At 34.9% G+C, this 25,227-nt stretch overlaps 1 protein-coding gene across 8 annotated transcripts in view; it reads left to right on the top strand.

Annotated features, from left to right (window-relative positions):
- Nucleotides 1–25,227, top strand: part of CADPS2 (calcium dependent secretion activator 2) — a 284,824-nt gene that overhangs the window by 164,125 nt on the left and 95,472 nt on the right. For all 8 annotated transcript variants that reach the window (XM_053977635.1, XM_053977634.1, XM_053977633.1 and 5 more), the window contains exons 9-11: nucleotides 11,981–12,047; nucleotides 17,642–17,750; nucleotides 18,908–19,111. In XM_053977635.1, coding sequence (XP_053833610.1) covers nucleotides 11,981–12,047; nucleotides 17,642–17,750; nucleotides 18,908–19,111 — 380 coding nt within the window. The remainder of the gene's footprint in view (nucleotides 1–11,980; nucleotides 12,048–17,641; nucleotides 17,751–18,907; nucleotides 19,112–25,227) is intronic.

Below are 25,227 nucleotides of genomic sequence, written 5' to 3'. Positions count from 1 at the left end.
GCAGCTTTACCATTGTTTTGTATATTGAGAACAATGGATCCATTTTCAAACAGGAAGTAGCTGTGATCCTTAGATTAGAATTAGATGATTAAGTTAATAAAGTAATCATGTAATGTAAAATTTATTGTCATTATAGAATGTGGGTGTTCAGCTTAATCACAAATGTTACATTCATTTTTAATTGAGCTGTATATAGTCTCCTTAATGGAAGACTTGGTTTTTTTCCCTTGCACACTCAATATATTTTAATTGAACACCTGATTCTTGCCATCAACACATTAACATCTGGACACTATGTTTTATGCATATGGATATACTGATTAAAACTCAGCAGAGAAGCAGATAATGGGAAAATAAAATGACAACATTATAGAACACTTTCAGCCATATTTTTTTTATTATATATTGAGAAGCTTTTAATTACCTTATTTCATTTAATTAGTCCCACTGCTTAGATCATTTGGTTTTTATTGATATGGCATGTCAGCAACTTTGCTAATTGGCAAAAAATGGCATGTGACTAAACTGTCTTGTCTAGTTTGGTCCCAAAGAATTTCTTACATTTTTTCACATTTCTGAGACTTCTTATTTATTTCACAGTCTTTTCAACAATATAAAAAATATTTTGACAGAGCGGCTTGATTTAAAATTTAACATTTCACTTTTCATTTTTGTTTCTGAGTTAAAGAGTATTTAAAAAAAAAAGTGTTTACTTCCTAACATATTTTAGCATCAGAAAATAACACTACATTTTGTAGCTTTTAAAAATTTTAGTCTTTCATCAGAGAGAAAAGTAGTTTAAAGCATTTTTTATCATTTAGACTTTAATCACAGTTTGTCAGCATTTATAAATTTAGTCTGGAAGAAAAGCAACAGTCCCGTGCCACTCCAGCAGTTGTACTTTTGGGGTTTAGGGATCAGTTTTGCACTGTTTTGTTTTAAACCAGTGATTCAACAAATCTGACAACTCTTGAGTATAGATGAGCTCAAGTTATATAAACATTTTAGTGCATAATATTAATTTCCTATTGATTATTAACACACCTTATAACAACAGAGATTTTATGTAAATGTAATTGATAAAAAAAGAATTTTTTTTTGCATGAGAGAATTTCTTTGAATAATTGATAATAGACCTCTCCTAATTTTAGATTCTTCTGTTCCAAACCATCTTTTATATTTTTCTTTGAAGATGTAACATAGTTTTTACCAAATAATTTCTAAAGATGCGTGTAGTATATCTATACCATACAAAAAAGATTACAGTTTAATTAATTAGCATTATTTGGTTTACCAAACACTGATACTTTTGCAAATTTTTTCTATGCTTTTTGAGTTGTTGGATAATCTTTATAATGTATGTATTCAACTGTGTTGGCACTTCAGCAGATGAAGTAACTCATCACTATGCGATGAATGTCCTCCCCCTAATTTGAGAATAAATGTATTATTAATATGTATGACACTGTGCTTCGACAGTTTCATGATTTGTGGAACAATAACAAATTCTACAAATCTAAAATACTCATTTAAAAACTATTTGAAATATAAGTTTCACACTCCTTGCCCTGAAGTTTAATTTAACCACTTTTTGTGATTACACAGTGGCATTTTCTTTCCTCTTCAAGTCTGTCACAAACAGGTAATAGGGATCAATTTGAACCAGGTGTTTTTAGTCTGGGCTATGGCATTATACATGTCCTGACATCCACAGGAGGGCAGCATGGTTAAATCAAGGGAGAACATGGGAATATGATTATAATGTAGCTAAATTAATCTCACTTTTGATTGTTTATATTGTCTTGTGAAAGTATTTATAATTGAAAAACGTGAATGTTTTCCTGGCCAGTACAGGTAAAGGCATGTTAATTTTAGGAGTTTCGAAGTGTAGCTTCTTAGTACCTGTAAACGTTATTCTCTGTATATACATGACCTATTTTGGAAGAAGGTTTTAAAATATTTAGTGTGGGAGTTATTAAAGCCTAGTTGAAAATTTAGCTCTGCGAATTCCAATAAATTCTATTATAATATTGTGGTAAATAAAATATTTGAAGAGTGAAGGCAGCTATTCTTATATGTTTACAGGACACAGGAACTGTTCTATCCTCTAATGCTTGACTGAGCTGTAGCAAGAAATGAGTCCTTTTATATATGTATGTAGATATATATATATACACATATATATGCATACACACATGTAGAATTCTCTTTGGGGAAAGAAATTTAAAAAATCCCAATCTCTGATTTGAACAATAATTATGAGTAACACTAAAAATATTCATTGTAATTTTTGTTTTTAAATTGATCACTCAAACACCCATAGAAGACATTTTATTCATTTGTGTTATTTACAAATAAATGCCATTTTTCAAAAAGTATTTCTAAAACTTGAAGTAAGGAGAACCTTTACTTCTTACCTCTTCTCACATCCAATTCATCAACACTACAGCTTCTATTTTCTCTTAGATTTTATGTATTAAAAAAGCTTAATGGCAGTTTTGTAGGTGAATATCACTGCAGCATTGCAGTTTTGGGGAGACAGTTGTCAGACAAGTCTGTGCAGCAGCAATGGAATGACCCCAGTAGATGGCTCTGATGCTCCCTCACAGGCAGTATTCTGTGCTCTTAAACTCTTACAGCTCCAGTCACAAATCAGTTCCAGTTTAGTAACTCCAGTGGGGGAACAGCATTTGAATGTTTTGTTTTCTACATATTTGTTATGATAAAGAACTTTTGACAAAGAGCAAATTCGTGCTGTTTTTATTGGATTATATCTTTCTTGCAAAGCTTTTTTTTCCCCTAACCATCACTCAAACCAAAACCATCTTTGGAATTTTTTTCCTAATTATATCAATCAATTTTTAAAATCCTAAATACCATGAAGAAATGCATAAGGAACTTTCTCAAAGGGGATACATTTTTCAGTGATGTATTTCTCTTGTTTTCTGGTATAAGTCCTGTGGAAATCAGTTATAGATTGTTTGCTTGTGTGTGGCATTTCCAAGGATAAACATCCAATTATGCTAATGGTTCTAAAACAAATTCCTGTACACTGGAATCTCTGTCTTCCAGTGCCACAAGACAATTGCTGAATAGTAGTAGTGGGTGCCAGTTTCAGTATGAACTGTACAAGCTGCTTTCAGGCACAGCTAGTTCAGATGTGGAACTGTGCTACTGGGTGTAGATTTTAAAAGTTTAAAATGGTTGAGAAAATCATTATGGAAATTAATTTCAGCAAAAATCCATTCAAAAGTTTCAAACACCAAGTTTCAGACACCATTTCTAGATGAAGAAGCTTCTAGGGACAGTATCAGCGTGAGTATATGGGGAATCGTGGGAAAATATACTTGCATGCTTCCTTCTGTGTCCTGTTGAGAACAAGACACAGGCCTGAAAGTGCTTCTGAGTGTCCATTTCTGTGTTCTTTTGGAGAAGTTTCTTCCAAAGTGACATGGAGTCAGAAGTCTATTCGTTTCTCTGGCATCTTTATTCTTTCATACTCCACCCGTCTGCAGATGAAGGACTTTCTGAGCAAGATATTACTCTTGGCATATGCAAACATTCATTGCAATTAAATTTCTCTTTTGCAGCCTGTCCAGGAATGGCTAACATGCACAATGAAATGTAACTAATTTGACTTCATGGAAACAAGCCTCAATGGTGGCACTTCTGTGTAAGAGTGGAAATTAATGTCTGGCACTGTTCCTACATTCCGTAGAGGTGCTCGAGACATGATGGAGAACAGTCCACACCACTGATACACAGGCAGCGTTGAGTTTTCTTGCTGTTGTGTGCTGGGTAGAAAGAAAAGTGGTATTCATTGGATCCAATGTTTACATGAAGTCTGCTAAGTTAAAAGGGAGTTTTCTAGTGTATGAGAGCATGAAGTGTCAAAATTTCAATCCAGAAGAAAATCATCTAGTTCCCAATAAAAAGCTCTTTATTTCTCCAACATGAGAAGAGACTGCTATTTAAAAGATTTTATATGAATTCCAAAAAGGTAACTGCATTTTTGCCGCTGCTGCTTAAATTGTACTCTAGTGCTTTTCATTCTGGATTGTTCTGTAGTTGCACAACTAACAAGAATTGTTTTCTGCCAAGTGTGCCAAATATTTTGAAATCTCTATAGTCAATGTCATCTCTATTCATTATTAGCTAAGTTCAGCCATTGCATCCACAGAAGTTTTACCTCGTAGAATTGGCTGAAAAGAGCAAACAGGTTTATTATTCTGAATTGTGCTTTAGAATGAATAATTTTGTCAGACTGCAAATAACAAACATTTTCCATGAATGTCACATGGCTGACTTTTCATGATTCCTAGGTATAGAAAACCTCCTTCATATAATCTCTTTTCACACAACTAATTACAACAGCTAAGTTAGGAGTCTGCACTGTGTAGAATGTCTGCACATTCTAGCTTTAGGAGAGCCCATGGAGACAGAAAGGTGCTTCCAAAGGGTAATCTGCAAAGTTCTGAAGAGGAAATACACCTCAAGCACTTTACACTGGATCCATACAAAATACAAAGGAAACATGATCACTGAAAGTGGCTGAGTGGAGTTGCAAAGACAAATACGTTTAATTTGCTGTTTCCCTTTAGAACATTTTCTTTTCACTTTTTTTTTTTTTTTTTTTTTTTTTTAATCATAAGTGTGTTGCATGTTTTGACACACAGTTAAAAGGCTGAACAGCTTTACAAGCTTCTGAAATGCATTTTCCAACTTCTGGAAGATAAGGGCTGTTGTAAGCCTTTCCTGAGTGTTTCTTCTGGTGCACTAGGACCTCAAGTTTTGAGCAGTCTTGCTCTTTTCCACTTCGGTTTCTCTCCCAACAGAAATTAATGTGGAAATACTAACCTCCTGCACTGGACATGTTGTGAGGAGTAATTGCTTGGTTTATAAAGCACTTGAGTAAGTGTCAAGTAATGCTCCTATTATGAGAATAATGCCATGTAAGTGAGAACTTGCTAAACTGATTTGTTTCAAATCTTTGGTGATGTTTTTAAGTGGTGGTTTTAATTGAATTCCTTTAGGGTTTTTTTAAAAATCCAGCTATCAAGAATTTTTAATAATAGTTTGACAACATCTTATCATTCTGAATAAACATCTTCTGTGTGCACAAATTAAAGTGCTAGACTCATTCATTACCATAAATTCTGTCCTTCATTTCGAATCACAAATAGGGATACCAAGTTTAACATGCGTTCTCATGCCTTTGCTAGTTTAGATATACCACTTTATACTAATTCATAAGCGCTTTAAAATACTTACTCATGATAATGACAAGAAATGTTATGAAAATACTTAAAATTTACTGTCTTTAGAATGAAAATGTATGTATCTCATTCTTCCAACATGTTTTATTATCTGCAGAGATCTGTATTCTTTATGATATTAAAATTATGGCAGTGAAAAGAAGTACATAGCCAGTCAGAGACAATCAAAGCCAAGTATCAATCCTGAAGAAGCTCTCTGCTCATACTATCCTCTACCATCAAAATTTTCAACACCTTTGACTGTTTCCATCAGTGGATGTGTAAGACCTAGAAACAAAAGTAAATTTTTCATGCAAACAAGTTCTTGGCAATTTAGGCTTTCTGGATCACAGAAAATATTTGCCTGGCTGGAAAAATGATCATTGGTCTTTTCCGTCTGATTGCAGTGCCATGTGCTTCCAGTGGCATGGAGAGATGTCTAGGCTGGGCACTCAGCTGCTTCTGGGTGCTCAAGATGCTTGCAAGTTCTTTAAGGTCTGTCAGCAGTAAGAATTGTTTCCACAGCCAAAGGGAATGCTTAAGGGAGAGCAGTGCAATTTAAATTTTTTCTACTACTTCAACATCAGAATTTAAATTTAGGTTTTCACTTTGAAAACCAGTCTCTTAGCTCCTGCTTTCTTTGCTTTTGTGGTCACTAAAGCAAAGGCTATTATCTTTTTAGATGAAATTAAACCAAGAGATCACCTTCAGGGGTGTACCCATATATTCCACAAAACACTGGTAGATGTTTTGTCCATGGGTTCAGTTTAGAGCTAGTCCAAAGTAAACTGCCTCAAAAGGCACAGAGGGTGGATGTCAGCTCCTCAGCACCAGCTGCTTTGCAGTAGTGTGCTGCATTACCTGTTTACATTGCAATTAGATTGCATTAGAATCAGAGTGCTTTCTACATTTCTGTTGCATCTGAAGGATTTAATTCTTTTATTGCTTGGAATTCTCTCGAGGCTAAAGAATGTTTTTCTGTCTTGACAAAAACTCACATTTACATGCCAAATAGGTTTCATGATATGACATAAATTAGATTAATAATTCTCAAGTTGCCATTGTAGTTGCCTCTCAGGTTCCATAAGTACTGGCATGCATATTTACAAATGGTGAAGCGCTCTAGAGTGCAGTAAGATATCACTGTTAAAGAATCTAGGGATATCAGGTCGTCCAGCAGTCTTAAAACCATTTATACTGTAAGTGAAAAGTGTTTAGCAGGAAAAAAAAGCCACACATTTTCCTGTTCATAAGTTGAGTATCTTGCTTATTGGAATAAATGGAACTGTTTTCTGTGGCTGTGATGTTTTTATTACTTGACATTCTTCAGTGTTTCTTTATTCTTAGCAGGCATAATTACAGTAGTTTAGGCTGATTGTTTTTCATTCCGTCTGTTGAAGGCTTATTTAGTTCTCTTTCTCAAGAGCACAGAAAGGACTAAAATGAATCTGAGAATGTTTACAGCTAGGTTTCTTATGACCCAGGTCATATTGTTGTCTTGAATCAGTTTTCTCCTCGTCCTCAACTGAAAACAAAAAAAATTCTTAATCTTGCAGGGTTAAATAAAAGGAGGAATGCAGTGCAAGGAAGATTCCTTTTATGCAAGGCACGGGATGACTGAAAGTGCCTGTGGGCATTTGGTCCCCATTGGCTCTCTCAGCGAATGCAATGATGCCCACGGATAGCCTGTATTGTTGTCAGTTAAATGGGATCATGAGTGTCTGAAAGGTGTTTGAGAATGAACTGAAAATCATTTTCACAAGTGGATGATTACTTCTGCCACATGTTAACCGAACTCTATCAGAGTGGCCCAGATTTTTGAGACTGCATTAATTGCTCTTTCAACCTTGACTGAGGTTTCTCTTTAAGAAAGGCCTTTGCTGGACTAAACTGCTACACGTATTGATTTTTCTTTCTATTTTTTTTCATTGTTTGTGATAAATGAAGCCTTTTACAAGTAGAGAATTTATCATTCAAAATGTAGATAGATTGCTTCATTCCTTAGAATAAAAAGGCTGATCTAAAAATGATCTCTGTAGAAGGAGTAAGTCCATTCTCATTTCTCCCTCAGTGAATAGCTCCGGTATTCCACACACAATTATGCTTTTTCAGCTATTCATTAGTGCTGATTTTTTTCATCAAAAAGTGGAACCCTGCACTCTCGCAGTGCGGTGAGTACTTAAAGCAAATAAGCTGCCATCTCCCTTCCTGTGTATGTCATCACGTAACTGAAACTGAACTATAATATTTAGCAACATGGTTTTGCATTTTGGTAGCACAAGGAAATGCACTTTGAGAGATATTCAAACTTTATGTAATTACAGCATGGTTATGCCCAGACTTTTACAAGAAAATGTTTGTTTATTTTATTTGTTCTGTTTCTGGAGAAGAAAATTATACTGATGGACATGAGATGATATATAAAACATTTTTATCTGGGGGTTTCTGTGTTTTGTAGTGGAAATTGTAATTTTATTTGTTTTCCAGGAAAACTAATTTTAAATATTAAATGGGAGGTTTTTTGTGCCGTGTTTTAAGCATTGTGAGGAATAATCATGTAATTCTGGGACTTCATACAAACCCAATTTTTATTTTTTCATTTGGGAGTGAGTAAAGAGAAATAAAGCAGTATTAAATAATATTGAAGAAAAGAAGATTGCAGAACTGTTTTTAAAAGAAAAAGTCTCAGAATAGTGATTGCATGGTTTGTACATTTGATTGCATTTTCATGTTACTACAAAACATGTTAGAAAATCTTCACATTGGGGTGACACTTCATGACTTAACATATTTTTTATGTGATTAGTAAAAGCAGGTGTATTAGTCCTAAGTTACTAGAAATTATGTGAGTAATATAAGAAAACTGAAGAAGGCAACCACACATGCATAGTACCTATAAATATGCTTTCTAATCTGCATATGTACAGACATAGATGCTATGTGTATGTATCTCATTAATGTATATTTTTACAGAATAGAAGTCTCTCGTCTATATATGTTTCAATGTACATGAAAACATCAATCTTTTCTCCTTGTAAGAATATTTATTAAACATTCTCAAAACACGATCTTAAAAAGGAGTCAAAACAAATTTAAGCAGTTACTATTATAGTGTTCAGATACAGGGGAAGTACTTCAGAGTCTTCTTTCCCTGTATATGGCTGAACTTTAATAATTCAAGAATTATTTTAGATTATCCCAACTTTGGAACCCAAATGAGAGCAAAAAAAATTGAAGCAAATGGTGTGCTTAGTGTTTAGAAATATGCAACTGGCACTTCTGAATATCAGTTTCTTATTTGCATTGCACAAAATCTTTTGCCTAAAGGTACAGTGTTTGAATGGCTGTTCTGTGTTTCTTGTTGATGCTGAGGATTTTTAATATAGTCTGAGCAACTGATGCTGTGCATTTTGTGTATATTATTTTGGATGGAGAGAGTGACTGTGGCTTCTGGTTGAATACAGATACACTTATGGGTAGAGAAAAAGCAGGCTGCAGCTCTGGGAGTGTGACTTTGAGATTCTGTTCTGGTTTGCAGTACTGGCCTTTACCTGAGACTCATGGAAAGTTATGCTATTGTCCATCTTAAAAATAGAACATCCTTCAACTTAGCTTTAAGACTTAGCTCACTTCTGAATCTGTTAACCTATTCATTTTCTGCTCCAGTTGTGAAATCCCAGTGTCATTTAATTGTGAAAACTGGCTATTGTAGAATTTTTCTGTTCTAGACCTCAACTGCAGTTTCTACAGATCCTAGATGTTACTGTCTAAATATAGGAAGGTTCTTGAAGATTCTTAGGTACTTTGTGTCCATTTTTTTTCTTTTTCTTAATTTTTTTTCTCCAAATAGAAAATGAATGAGGAAGAAAGGCTCAAAGAAGACTCTAGAAGCCTAGGTGGATCCTTCCACATAAAAATGTTAGACTCTTGAGTAAGAATTAATCTCTTTATCTTTCAGGAGCAGACACACTTAAGATGAGCACAGGATATATCCCTTGTAGATGGCTGAAACTGTTTTTTTAGAAAAAAACTGGTACCATTAGAGATGGCACTGGAAGGGGGATTAATAACATAATTGTGTGTTTATAGTTATTTGCAAAACCAGACAACATAAGTCTTTGTATTTCTATACTAAATCCCGGCTTTACTTTCTTTGTTACCTGGCCTTATGTAAAATTTGTGAATTTTAATGTTAGGTAGTTAATGTTTCACTCCTTTTTTGTCCAAGGAAGCTCTTATTTAGTACCTTAGTTGGAAGTGATTTATAGGAGGAATAAAAGTGCACATTGCTATTTAATTTCTTTTTGTGTGCTTTATTATTTTATACATTTGAATTTACTGTATCTTATATTATTTCTGCCTGTACTGCAGAATTATAGGTGGTCCTGTACTATATCTTACAATGAAGAGTAGTTTAAAAGGTGGCCAAGTAATAGAAAAACATCACCTTTTCTCTGATAAAAATGTTCTTTTAAGACCTATTATTTTAAAAGCACTTTCTGCAGTAGGATCAGTTAATAATGACACAGAATTAGCATAGAGTTTCTAAGGTTGGATTACTCATTTTCTCATGTGCAAGAGGGAAGAAGTCTTTGTTAATCTATGGTTTCTTTACAGTCATTTAAGACAATGCCAAGAGGGTGGGAACATGGTCAGGATATCTTTGTACTGTAGGTTTGAAGGACTGTGTATTTTCAACTGGGTTTTCAAAATACAGTTTCAAAATGGGGCAGTTACCTTCTCACATATATAAAAAATGCCTTCATGATACTCCAGGGGATGCAGGGGGATGCAGTAGCAGAATCACCATGAAGCAAGCACAGGGCAGTCTTAGGACTGAGAGAGACCAATGGCCACCTGTGGACTTCTTTACTTTTCTCCCTCAGGTCATTAAGCTTCAAGGCTATGTGAAATTCATAATTTATTTCCCCTCCACCCTCTGACAATAGTAAAGAGATTAGCATGGCAATAGCAATGTTGTGTGCTTTGGGGAAAGCTAATGCTCTGAGACATATATGAGAAGGAAAACAGTTCATATTCTGTGGAAGAATGTGTGACCATAAGTCTGTGAGGTAAACGCTTCCTTAGTTGCAAAAAATTATAAATTTTAAAATAAACCCTTGTAGGTCCTTTTTTTTGTACCCTTTCTGACATAACCTTTACTCCTTTATTTTCATTGAATTTATAATAGTCACAGAATTAAGAAGTTAAAAAGACTGTGGCTAGATCCAGACTATTCAAAGAAGGCCACATCAACTGGTAATTGTGTACGCAAAGCCAATTTTTTTTCCTTCTCATTCAAATAAAAAGCAGAGTAACCAAGTAAGGTAGACCTTCAACACAGGTGTAGCAGAAGTTGAAGAAAGACAAACACTGTTTTCATAATAATAATAAGGGAGCCACTACATAATCTGACAAACAACAATTAATAAGCAGTACACTGAACATTTATTTTAGACATAAATTTGTCCTTTGTGATGCCTAATGTGGGAGAAAACATTCTTGAGAGTACACCCAGGACAGGTATAAAAAAGTTTTTGCCTTTATCTTGCTTACTCATTTCACATAAGATGTTAGTTCATTGCTCTGTTTTTTGACTGAGGTGCAAACTACTGGGCAGCAAAGCCACAGAAGTGAGTAGAGGGCAGCAGACCATATTCTCTTACCAGAGAGGCCCATGTTCATCTGACCAACCATCTCACATCCTCGTTATTATAGCTACTTCATAATGTGTGTACTGGCGTCCTCTGGAGAGTGCCCTGTGAAGCCAGCATTCATTGGCCTGAACAATCATTGTTCTGCCTTTGACCAGCCTAGCTGTACCAGATGTCCTTGACAGAAGCTGGCCAGCCAGAAGGGGCATCTCATGTGTAATATTTTGCTCTCCTGTCAGGTTTTAAGCAGCAGATCCTTACCACTCATGGGTTCTTGCTTACAATCTCACAGCTCGTTCTTTTCTTCTTGCTGTCTTTGTTTACAACAGTGCAACATGACCAAGTGACAGAAAAAGTGTCACTATAGTGCCAGAAAATTCACTGCAAAATCTTGGGTAATGAGTGTACTCTCTCTACCACCAAATAGTATCAGCATCTGTGGTTTTCTCTTCTCACTGGTTGATACTCCTGATTATGTCCTCTGATTCAAAGCCTGGAAATTGCTAAATTGACAAGGATTTTTTGTAATCTAAGAGCCTTTATAGTGAAGTGCTTCTGTTTGGAAAATTAGATTCTACTTTGCTCTGAAAAAAAATTTAATCTTGTGTGTCTGCTGACATTGTGTTATGTGAGCATTTTATCACACTATCTCTGGGACTGACTTCTCACAGACTAAATAACGCTAGCAAATCTGTGGAAAACAAATGGAATAAAAACTGTTGGGAATGTCAACTTTTCTAGCATAAAGTATTTCTATGTAGTTAAAAGTGTTCTACATTAAGCTACTTTTTCTATTTTTCAGATAAAATTGGTGAAATAAAAAGTGATAAGCAGGGTAATCTTTGCAAACGTGAGCATTTTTTCTGATTTTTGTCTTTGTTTTTAGTGAAAATGAATGTCTCTTTGCATTTTTATGATATGAGTAAATGGAAGTAAAATAACTTCTTACATATAACAACACTGAAGAAGCAGTTCAGTAGACAGAGTAAATTAATACAGTGGTTTTTTGGTCCTCCTAATGTCATGCTTCTTATTAATGGAAAACCACTCCCTTTATTATTTCCTTTGCAGGTACTTGTATGCCTTAGGACAGAAGGTTTGGAAGCGGTGGAAAAAACGCTACTTTGTCCTTGTTCAGGTTAGTAGCCAGCCATGAAATTTCAATAAAATAATCCTTGGACTATAAATTATGTATGATTTCTCGAGTAGTTTGTAACTCAGTGTCTTCAGGCAACACATGCAGTACTACGCCAAGCTTCTTACAGCACAGAGACCACAGAGACATCCAGGGTTTTTTTTAATTTATATACCTACTAAACAGAAATATTACCAAGTTTTACAGATATATATAAATGGGTCCCTACACTGAGCAATGTTTCAACTGAAACATAAAAAATTCTGGATGAAATTTTTGTGACCTTGTAATAGTCTGATGACAGCTTTTTACCAACCCTCAATTTGAAATAAATTAATATTTCACAAATTGAATTGTACTTACTGTTTAATTTATTCTATCTCATTAAATATTTCCTGCCTTTGAAATTAAAGCAACAATACTTATATTAAGAACTTTATCTGTTTTTTTTTTTAAATAATGCTATTTTTTTCCTTCCTTGAAATATTAAATTGGGTAAAATTATGTAATTGTTACATAAAATATGGTCTAGTAGCTGTTCTTGGCCACCAAAAAAGTGCTATGCTAATATTATATAACTTTTTGTCCAAACCCGGAACTGTTAGTATTTTCACATGCTAGTGAATGGTGATATTGACTTGAGATAAATAAAACAGCAGATTTTGAGTTGTCAAAACAGAGAAATTAATGATTTTAGGGAGTCTTTGGAAAAAAGTCATTGTTTTCTGTTGGTGTTTCTCTTCAGATTATATTTGATGTTCTTCACAGTAAGTTCAGAGAATGTTGTTCTGTCTCCTTTGTTTTATTGACAGAAAACTCTTAAAGTCTGAGTCTCCATAAGTATCATACAAAGGTTGAAGCCTCTTAATGAGGCTTTTTTAAGAACAAAAACTTCTAAAACTGCTTTACAGAAAGCCTGATTTCTTTATAACTCTGTCAGTCGCACTCACTTGGTCTCCTCATACTCCTAAGTGATTAAAATCATAAGGTTGTAAAAAAAAAACAATTACTGAATGAGTTCTTTATTAATACTAAAAGCCAAGAGTATTTGAAGGAGATTCTGTAAAGCTACAGAATTCATTTGGGTTCTGATTTTACCAAGGTCCTCTGTGAAGAGATGAGGACATTTTGTGACTAATATTTGTTGGGAAGATCTCTAATAGGATAGCTGTCAAGGCATAGCTGTGAACAGAAAATAATTTCAAGTTGCAAAGAAAAACAGTAAGACTACATGCTCCTTTGTCCTTCATGCTTTTCTTCAACACTCATCCTACTTGTCACTCCTTTCACAGAAAGAATGAATTTGTTCTTTTCCTCTAAGCCACAGGTGTCATCTGATTTTTAAATTGCACATCTAAGAGACACAGTCTTTATGTGCGTACAATATGGAACCATCATCTGGGGGATGAGTCAAGTTAATTTTAACTATTTTCTACTCTCTATGCTGAAATTGAAATACTGGAGGAGAATATTACAGGAATTTTCCAACTGTGATGGGATTTAGTAATCTATTTCATTCTAAAACAGCTATCAATTCAATAAAGCTATATAAAAAATACAATGTTAAATCAATATTTACAGTCCAGACAGCTCTGGCTCATTTATATAGTCTTGCTGTGATGCGTTCCCTGGCAATAAGCTGAAGTCAATACATGTGAAATAAGCATTCAGTAATGGACCAGTCTGTTGTATTGATATATTATTGACTTATTGACAAGTCTTCCTCTATATATTAACTTCTAGCGTACAGTAGTAAAACGTCAAGGACATGAAATTCAGTGTTAGAACAGAGGCTACCAGTATGGTTTACACACACTTTGAAAATTTAACTCAGTTGTGACATTAGATGAATAATGTTGATTTTTTCAGAGTGTGAGGTGAATAATGTGCACCTTCATTATTGCTGCACCTTTTATAAGTTGTTAGTGGTTTCTGAAAGAACAGATCAGTGTTACAGAAAGGTTACAGTATCTGCAAATTTTAACCTCTTCCTTTTTATTTGACTTTTTTCATTTAGTATCCAGTCACTTCTCTAAAAGGTTATTAATTTAAAACCAGAAAAAGACACGGACACTGTTGGTAAAAAGCCTCTGTCGTACCTATTTTACTTAATTTACTGCCTGGTATCTTCCTCCAGTAATTGGAATGCAGATCCAGTTCTGTCCGTTTAATTTTACCTGGTCAAATGTTTGAAAAGTCTGTCATTTGTTTCATGGATAATTTTTTTCTAAACACACAAACCACACTAGGTAATTCTTGCTGCTGAACTCCTGGAGTGGGCAGCCCAGTGATGGCCTGTAGCAGACACCACAAAATCAGCTGCCAGGTGTGCGGTGACACCTCCTCCCAGCACACTAAACGGTCTTTGTGCCCCGTGGGGACATCCCTTAGTGACATTCCTCATAAGTCACAGTCACACTTCTGTACCTATCTGTCTGTCATAAATGCATAGGTTGTTGGTTTTCTCCCTTGTTAGAAAACTGGTAGAACAACTGATAGTCAGGTGTTTGGACATCTGAAAAATAAAAAAAATTCAAGTAAATGCTGTTGTAGGTAGAGAATTGCCTTTTATTCTGTCAAGATTACTGTTCAAGAGGACAAACTGATTCTGTTTTTGTCTGAGAATGTGTTGTGCATAGTCCTGACATTTGAGTACTTATTAGTCTATGAAGTATTTATGCTAATTTGCTGAATTTTTAGGCAAAGCAGATTACAGCTCCATTTACTACTAATAATACACTTACCCCCAGTCATGGATCTATATTTAAAAGTGTTATTTCAGACTGTGCTGGTGATTCTTTTTGTAGTAAGTGAGAGTGGCCACTGATGACCATAAGGAAAAGGGTTTAAGAAACTTCAAGTGTAAATAAATGAGGCAAGTTCTGTATTTCTTTGTTTTGTTGAAACTTTTTGCCCCAACAAAATTTTCTTGAATTTTTCCCATCTGTTTCTTTGGTGAAGAAACTTCAAGATGTCTCATTTTCAACAAAAAGGTGAAATCACCGATCATGACTGATTGTTCCTTTAAAATAAGAGAACACATTTGCAATACATTTGATAAAACAAAATCAGCAGCATTATAATGTCTGTCTTGTTATAGTGGTAAGGTTAAAAATGAATAAAGATACATAGCCCAGATCTTACACAGGTTTATCTTCCAAAACATTCAGTGGCTGAAGAAATCTGAAAAATATGGGCAGCTTATTTCATTCAACCAAAAGGAATAAACTGAAAATTTTTTACTACAGTGTCCAGTATCAAAAATTAAAATTGTAGGTTCCGTTTGCAAAGAAAAGAAAAGGAGGAAGCTCTCATTAAATGTAATGCTAATTGCAAAGGATTTAGAGTTGTGTGACTAGCTAACAGCTCCTTCCATGTTTGTCCATGAGGGCGAATATGGTTGTGGGGCAATAAGCAGGGAAGTACCAAGCAGTGACAGAGGTGATGCTGCTGCCGGGCCTAGAGCAGAGGGCATAGCATAGGGATGTGCCCCATGTCAGGGCTGACAGGGTTGGCAGAGACAGCCCCAGCCTGGCTGTCTCTGCCCACAGCCCAGACTCCCATTTCAGTCTCCTGGGGCCATCATCCCCAGCCCCAGAAATGCCACAGCAGGGCTGGTCTCCAGTTCCCCACATCCCAGTCCATCCTTGGCCTGTGCCCAGGGCTTGGGCTGGGGCTGGTTACCCTGTTCCCATCTGGACCCTGTCTACAAAGCCCTGCCTTTTCAGCCCAGGGATACCTTAAAATATTTAAATCAAAATACAGTAATTTTCTAAAGTATGAAATGAATGAAAGCAAGACTGTGGGCTCAATGCACAAATAGCGAGGTGGAATTCTGCTATGCCTGTCATGCTAGAGGATGAACTAGCTGCTTCTAGTAGTCTCTTTCTGACCTGAAAATCTGAATTTTGGGGTAGACTAGATTGTCTTTTGTGTTTATGTATATTTCATGTGGTCTTGGTGTGCCCATTCAAGTGAATGTACCAAATCTGATGTGGAAAGCTGACGCTCAGTTTCAGTTGCGTGACAGTGTCTCTCAAATTCTTTTCCCTGTAAAACTGTCTTTGCTTAACTAATGAAATAACTAAAACTAGAAGACCTGTGTTTAGTTTCTCTCTGCTATAGACTCCTGCTGTGGTTCTAGAGACACCAGTTTGGCATTTGAAGCCTGATGGCCATTTTACAGAGAGAGTTGTTAAACCTGTTCTTTTTGCTTGTACAGGCTGTGCCAGGGATGTTCAGCCACCATGAACTACATGCACATAGATAGCATTGTCCTGTTTCAAAAAAGCCCAATACGTAAAATAATGAAATATTTTTAGAGCATTACCCGATAATAGTTACACATTCCATTCTTATTTTCAAAAAGCATCAACCTTTTACAAAGAATAAAGGTACAGCACCAGCAAATATATGAATGAAACTGAAATCAGCTGTCTAAATTTTACTTCAAAAAGGATCATTCCTGAAGTTGTATTGTTTTAATAAATGTAGCTGAGCAATCAGCAGTCGAAATAAAAATAATCCATTATCTATCAGATGAGCTCCTTACCTGTCTGAAAATCCTAGCATGATTTTACAGATAGTTTAAAACAAGTCTGTTGGCCGTGTATCCTACAGTCCTTGGACATGAGAGTTTCAGAGGTGCATATACATTCAGTTCCCTTTAGTTTCAAGTATTCACAGATTGATGTGCTCTTTCTTCTGGTCATCTTCTATAATCCTCCCAGCTCTTCATGGAGAGAGCTGGGAACACCTCAGTTTTGTTTCAGTGATTGCTTTTCTCCTTACAGATATTACATTTCTTTCTTTATCATTCTTTATCTTTCCAGTCAGCTTTTCTTCACCTATCCTTATAATTTTCTGTTCTATCTACAGAGTCAAAAATCACCTGTTGACAGAGTCTCTTCTTATTGCTTCATAAGTTTTTTGATAATTGTACCTGATGACAAGTAACTAATGTTGTCCATGCCAGCTGCAGGCAGCTTGGCCTACACAGTACGTTATCCAGTGAGCCAAGCAGTGCAGGAGTGGGTGAGAACACAGATGCAAAAAGCACAGAAATTAGACTGTAAAATCAAACTGGAGGTTCTGATGCTTGCCATCATAAGCTCGAATTGGTCGGATTATACGTTCCTTTTTCCAGTTTCATGGTAATTGTGCCACTCATTCTGCAAACAGGTCTTTTATACATAAAAGTTCTTGTTTTCCCCATTTCTTGGAATATAGTTCTTTTTTTCCTCTTACAGTAGTAAGAGGATAATACTGAGTAATTTGGTCAGTACCACAATACTAAGTATTTTCACTACCAGAATCTAAATAGCTTCCCTTCATTTTTTCATAAAGCACCAGCCCCAAATGTATTTCAGGAAACTGCAGAGAGGTGTGTTTATGGGTTATTTGTTTTGGAGCTTTTTCCTTCATTTTGGCAGAAAGGGGAAAGGAGGAGAAATTTTACACTGTAAATACTTCTAGGAAAGGGAAAAAAAAGGGGGATTTATTTATTCAGTGCAAATGAAAGCTAATTTAAACCACAGTACATTTGTTATACAGTTCTGAAATGCAATTCATTAATTAGGAAATCCTTTCTTATTCAGGTTAGCCAATACACATTTGCAATGTGCAGTTACAGAGAAAAGAAGTCTGAACCTCAAGAACTGATGCAACTGGAAGGATACACTGTGGATTACACAGCTCCTCACACAGGTACTTTTCATTATTTGAAGTAGCACAATATATTTGTGTAAAATAGCTGTTTCAATTTGCTTGTTTTGATCTAGCAGCAAAAACTCCCACGTTCTCTGGCAGAAAAAATCCCAAGATTCTTTGGCAATTATTCCACTAGGACATTCTGATGTGAAAAATTGTGCTTTTAGAAATAAGTTTCTTGTAAGACTAATGAAAAATAAACTTTTCACTAAAGTTTCCTGAAACATTGTAAGATCACATATAATACAAGGAGAAAATTGTCAATTCTAGTTAGTCGTCCCTTTTTCTTTTTTTGATGGTGGTGACATGTGGCATTATACTGTGAAGTATATTCATAAATAATTTAGAAAATAAGACAAATTATGACAATGCTTGTGAAAGACAAGTTACTCATAGTAATCAAAAATAAATTTGGAGATATCAGAAAAATCTCCACAAGTTAATATTAAAATGGAAGAGGGCAATCACATGCAGAGAAAAACAATTCTACCTATGCAGTGGAGGGTTACAAAATTAGGAGACTTCTGAGACATTAAAGATTGATCTTTGAAAATGTTGTGTCGATCTTTAGAATAATTGAGAAGGCAAACAATGCTCAGAAGGCATTTGGAAAACCTAAACAATTCTGTCATAAGGAAATCCCAGCACAGCCATGTTGACTGTTGTGTCCTGTTCTCGTTATGTATATTAGTTACCAAAAAAACACTGAAATGAGAAAAAGGACTAAGGAAGAGCAGCACTGATAAATCATATGGAGCTGTCTCTGTTCAATAAGAGATAAAGTTGACAGGGATTTCCAGCTAATAAAATAATACCAGGAAGGAGAATATGTTAAAAAAAAAGAGCAAAATAGCATATGGCAGAGAGAAGATGAATAAGAGATAAGTTGGAGCTGAATTTAAAGTGGAGTCATGTAAATATTTTCTCCTGTGATTTCTGTATTTGTTCTACTTACGTTACTTCTATATATTACCATTTGATCCTTATAGCTCTAGATTTATCTTATTTCTAGGTTATAAATACCTATAAAATGTTTTAACACACACCTCCACACGCACACATACTCTAAGTAAAACCAATAATGTAATAAACATTGATGGTGATTTAGAAGTAACTTGTATTTATCAAGATTACCTTCTTATTTACTGCTTCAGGTCTTCAGGGTGGTCGGATGTTTTTCAACGCTGTTAAAGAGGGTGATACCGTGATATTTGCCAGTGACGATGAGCAGGATAGAATACTCTGGGTTCAAGCTATGTACAGAGCCACAGGTCAATCTTACAAGCCTGTTCCTGCAAGTCAAGCTCAGAAGATGAATCTTAAAGGAGGCAATGCCAACACAGATATATCCCCACTTTGTAAGTTGGCTTTTCTTTTCTTTTGTGGTTTTGGTTTTGGGTTTTGCTGGTAAAATATGTAGCAGCTCCCTCAATGAAGTTTAATTAAGCAGAACTTATTCACTAGGCAAATGTGTCTAGCCATTCATTGTTAGCCAAAAGCTCTTTAACTCGGATTATTATTAACAACAAGGGAAATCCTGACTTGCAGGTCATTATTTTTATTATAATCCATGAAAATACAGCAATTAGCTTCATATTCCTTACAACTGACCCATATATTACCATGGAGACGGTGTTTGGTTTGCATTATATTTTTCATTAGCTAGCCTGTGTAGTGTTGAATAGAAAAGCGTCAATCTATTCTCAGAATTTTTATAGATTTAGATCAGCTTTATCATACATTGTATGTATATTAGTTATGAAAAAATTGCTATGCAGACAGTACATTGTGAGTTGAAAGGCAATAGATGGGCTCCTGGATTTTTTTTTGGCACATACTGTAATATAAAATTACTTATAAAAAATTCTTTAAATTATTCAGGCTTAAATTTTCATCACCTTTCTTTGAGGAAATTATAGTTTCAGAGAAATCGGTGTAGATAGCATATATTAAACATAGTTTTAATCTTCATATTATATCTTTGAAAGTATTCTGTCATGTAGATATCTGCACAAAGGAAGCTTTTTCTGTTTTTTATATTGTTACGGAGGCTGAGTGCAATCCAATGACCTTTTGTAGTGGCCATCAAATTTCTTGAACATCATATGATTATTATACAATAATCCTTCTTCATTATCATATAACCATATGTGCATAGTGATAAAAGGGAGAAATGTGTTTTAGACTAAACTTGATTTAGTGTCTGAAGTCTGTAGCAGGTTGATCCAAACCCATTCTCTTCCCTTAGTCCTGCTGTCACTCAGTCGCACGACCTTCTATTCATCCTCTAATCTTCTATCAGTTTGCTTTCAGAAAACAGTAAAATGTGCTTGTTAAACTTAGTAATATTTATCTAAAATCCTGAGGAGCTCTCAATGTCATTGAGCTTTTCAATGTCAAGGTCATTGAAAAAAGTTTAATCTCACAAAAGCACTGACATCTGTTTTTCATCTGAAACAATTTGGAAGAGCATTAATCTGAAACACCTTGTGAAGTAATCTTTCATTATGGGGCCATTTAAGGTGAAGTAGGATGGAAGTAACATTGCAAAAGCAAAGGTGAGGCAACAGCCAAGAAGTGCTTCTGCCCACCTCCTCCCAATTCCCTGGATTTGTGCTCGGTGGTGGGAGTTCACTGTGTTCCTGCCTGATGTTTCTACTTCGTGTGCACCAATTAGAAAGTACAAAAGAAGTGACCACTGACAGCAGTAGCCAAGGACCTTCTCCTGGTTTTGGACACAGTATTCACCCAGAAGTGAAAGCAACTAGAAAACTCTGACCACAGGGCAATGAAAATTATAGAAAGAAAAAGGTACAAAAAACAATCGCAAGTTTGGATATACTGAAACTGTGTTTTCAGAGATAAAACTACTGATAATGTTACAGAATTAAACAGCAAGATTGTAACGTCTAGATATTATTTTAGACATTATTGTAGATGGACTACAGTTCTCAGGTGGAAACCACAGAAAAAGTAAGGATTATTTTAAAGATGTTTTCATGGAAGCTCAAAAGCCTAAAATATCATGTATTTTTCTGTCATGCTTATGTATCTACTTACACAAATTCATATGACTGAACTGTATATAAATCAAAATTCCATGTTTAAATTATTATTTTCCTTTGTGTTTAATATACTTCAATGTTGATATTTTGTAATAATTCACAAAATAATTCATAACTTATAATAATTCATAAATTTCTTTGCAATAGAATCACTTGTGGAATTTAATTTAATGTGATATTTAAAACCATTCTTTGACTGATTTCTATAATAACCCAGTTCTCTCTACATGAGTAAATTCTTTTATTCTGTCTTTTGTACTTTGTAGAAATGGGCATAATCGAATTAATCAGTTTTTAAGATACTTCAGGAACTGGGGTTTTCACATATAACCTTAAATAATTTTCTAAGAGTCCTACTTCATTTGAATATGTACTGTGCTGTATTTCTTGAGGCATAGTTTTACTCCTAAGAAGACTCTATAGCTGACCTTTTATCACATTTAAATAGATTCGGTTTCACGAGAAGTTAATTTTCTTTTCCCCTAGAAAAATGTTTGCAGGAAGCTGTGTCTTTTATTTTTAATCAAGATATAATACCACATACTTGAGAGCCGGCATATATATTAAATTAAGTTCATTTCCAATTTTTTGTTCTTTACTATGGTACATTTTTAGTATTAGGAAATATAGTTTTGAACAGATAATTACTCTTTTTATGATTTTTAGTTTCCTATTAATGCACAATTTAAGCATTTCCAGCCAATAGAATATTGCAGTATATCATACAATGACATATCTACATACAGAAAGCAGAAAACCAGCTTGGGCTTTGCGAAACAAATGTCAGTTAATGGTATTCAAACCTCAAAAGTCTGTCCCCATTTCCTTTATCCTCTAAGGTGAAAAATCAACTCACCCTAATAAAATGTTCCAAAAGAATTTTTGATAACTTGGAGAAAATTTTTAAAATCTTTAAACTGCAGGATGTAGAAAAAAGTCAACTTGAGGGGAAATGTTTCAATATTTTTCTGTATTGTGTTTGTAAAATATCTCCTTTCATCCTGAAATTTTCTTGATAGTTACAAAAAAACATATGAAAGTGGTGTTTAACAGAATCAAACTACTATTGTACTTGTCCAACTTCTAAAATGTATACTAGTCAATTTTTTCATCTCTAAGTAACTTGGTATTGCAGTCTTGTGGTATTAGGTGACTCCGAAACAAAAGTGAAGACAGGCTAATGTCAGCAAATGATCAAGAAAAGGAGACTGACCTTCAGATCCACTGTTCTGCATAATCATGCTGAATGAAAGAATAGAATCTTTAAGGATGTATGATTGTAGAATAGCCAGAAGTTTCCCAAGGACACTAATGTTTTAGGGAAAGCACCAATGAAAAACAGATTAATTTGAATCACATAAATGTTCAGGAAGTGATCCCTTTTTTAATGAGCAGTGTATTAGGAGATATATTCATACAGTTGAAAAGGCTGCTGGAGTGCTTAGCCCTGCTAGTAACTTGTTCATAACACAGGAGTTAAAAGTAGCACATGAGGGGATTGTCATGTCTTAATGAAGAAATACAAAGCCAAACATTCTGAACTTGTACCCTCATGAGTTCAGAGACAGTCTCTTTCAATTAATTGCATTTTTAGAAACAAACAACTTTAAGGTATTTTTTTTATTTGACATAGTTTTCTCAGCAGGTTTTGCAGATTTATGTCCACCATACCCTTTTGCCTGGGTAGGAAAAGAAGACTGGAGTAACTCCACCCTCCCTTCATGTTTCCCCAGTCCCCTTTAGGTCCATTTCCTTCTTGCCTCCAACCATCCCTGTCTCCCTTTTAGAAAGAAAATGTTTACACCAGCCTCCACCACCTCAGGCAGCCAGTAAGTCACCTGTGTGCTCTCTTCTGTACTAGTCAGGAACACGTAAAAACTATCTACAGTCCTCTTCAAATTTGCCCTTCAACAAAACACTGGCAATCAGTCAGTGTGGTATCCCCAGCCTGACAGTCAGACTATATGGGCCAGCTGCTTTCTCATTCCCTACCACTTTCTCTGCAGAAGTTATTTCATGGCCTGATACCTAAATTATATAGTTCTGGGGTCATAGATTGTCTCTTTGGCCTGTGTAGTTCTTTGGAGTCCCGGTCAATGATGAGGAGTCAAAATGTTCCCAGTGTAAGCTGTCACCATCTGTCTGGAGTGGCACTTGAAGGAATGTAATGCATGTCTTAGCACTGTCTTTTCCGACCAGTTCCAGCCCCTTCTGGAACAGAGTCATAGTTCTTACTCTACTAGTCTTAGTCTTTAAGTTTTTTTAATCCCTACAATACTAGATTGCTTGCCTCTATTTTCTCTTCTTTCCTGCTGGCCTGAGCTAGTTCAAATTGCTTTCACGATGCTTAAAATCAAGCAGAGATGCTACAGAGAGCCACAAAAAGGAGTAGGTCACCACTCAGCAAGGCCAGTGCCTGTAGTTCACCCTAGCACAGAGTAGATGATGCAGGAAATGTGTATTTGCTTCTAGGCTGGAATAGGGCAGAGACATTGTATAGGGATGCTAGAACCATTTGAGAATGTGCCATAAACATGAAACTCTTGGTAGTCTTAATTCAGTCAACTCTGTATGAGCTGAGTCACTGAGGACCTGATGATTTTAATAGCCTTTGCAGCTGGACTAAAATTTAAAGTTTCTTGCAAAGATGGCAAAAGGCATACTTAGAATGCTGTTCTGCCCTAATGAAAATCTTTCTCTAAAAGAAAAACCAAATAATGTGCTAAAACTCCTGTAATGGCTTTTGTTAGTTTTTAACATTGCTTGAAAATACATTTATTTGTCCTATCTTGATTAAAAAAATAAGAAAGGATAGTTTCCAAAAGATGAAATACAGAACCTGAAACAGGCAGTGCAACATGGAAGTAGCAGCCAATGATTTTGAGTGAAAGGCAACATGGAAAGCATGGCAACAAATTTGATTAAGAAGGGAAGAAAAACTAATTGTGAAAAAGCAAGAAAAATATTACTGCTTCAAACCTCTCCCTAAATATCTTCCCAATATTTTCCAAGATTGAGAAAATGTAGAGAAAAATGAATTTGTATTTTTTTCTTAACTATATGACAATATAGTACCTTATATGCCTTTTGCATTTGCATGTTGTTTGAACAGGACATCTAAAGCTCATTTATGTAAGAATTTGAAAAAAGCAATCACTCTAACAATTTTTAAAAGTAGAGACTTGAGTAATTTTTTTAGTCACAGTCATATACCATTTATGAATTCATTCATGATCCTTGCTCAAGTTCTTAAATTTTTTTAATTCCTTTTTGTTTCAAAATATTTACCAGTTATCTTGTTTGTACATCCTATCAGTAAATAAAAATGTAATGTATTACACTAGATCTATTTTTCTGTTATTTCCTGCTTGCCTCCAGCTGGCAAAGGTAAGTTCTTTGTTGTTTTTCTGTTGCTTAAATATATTTGGTAACAGATTTTCTGCTACTGTTTGACAGTGTTATTTGTACTACTTGATTCACTCAAAAAGATGATCAGTCGTGGATCTTTCTTTTAGAATTAAATCTAGCAAATATTTACACTTTTAAATCAATACTTTTGCTTATTTTGCCCAAATTATGTAATAGCAAATTTTGCTTTCACAAGCTGTTTTGTATTCAGTAGGTTACCTTACTAATTATGATCATCTGGATACTGTATCAGTATGCTGGATCTGATTTGCAACATCCAGTCTCTTGATTTCAAAATACTTACGTTACTTGTCAGTACTTACACCTTCTCTCTTAAAAAACGGGCATTTTTTTATGTTGGTGTGGTTAACCAGAGAAAAAACCAAAAGGTTATTTTAAGAATGATTCAGCTCTGTATGATTTCCTAAATGATGGCAAAAAGAAATAAAAAGTACTTTTTATTTTTTTGTCATATGTCTTACTATGAATCATATTTATAGTATATGATAAACCTGATACTAGAAGGAAAATTTATATGAAATGCTGAAATCAGTCACTTACACATTAAATATAACATATTTGAAAAGAATTTTATCCATGTTTGGACATTTTGGAAGCTACAGATAACTTCATATGTTGTTCAGTACTTTTGGTAATGTAGTTGTGTTGATATCAGTTGTTTATCTTTGAATTTATGTGTTTAAATACAGTTAAACACATTACTAATTAAGAGAGACCATTTCCTGTACCTATGTCAAAAATATAAGCTAGGTTTGTCATTAATGATAGGCTAGTCTAATGTTCATTGAAATACTGCTAATCTGTGTAATCACATATGCTACAGATCTTTCAAGCATTTAAAATACATGCTGCTTCTTCTCTGGGGTGATGGTCTCATAACTTACACCATCGACATATTGTCATACTGTTTATTTGCTACATCCACCTTGGTGAAATCTGTCACATGGATGTGACTCTTGCTTTGACAATGCAAAACAAAG

Source organism: Vidua macroura, chromosome 5 (genome assembly GCF_024509145.1).
Source record: "Vidua macroura isolate BioBank_ID:100142 chromosome 5, ASM2450914v1, whole genome shotgun sequence".
In the NCBI taxonomy this organism is placed as follows: Eukaryota; Metazoa; Chordata; class Aves; order Passeriformes; family Viduidae; genus Vidua; species Vidua macroura.
This window is presented reverse-complemented; position numbering and strand designations above follow the sequence as displayed.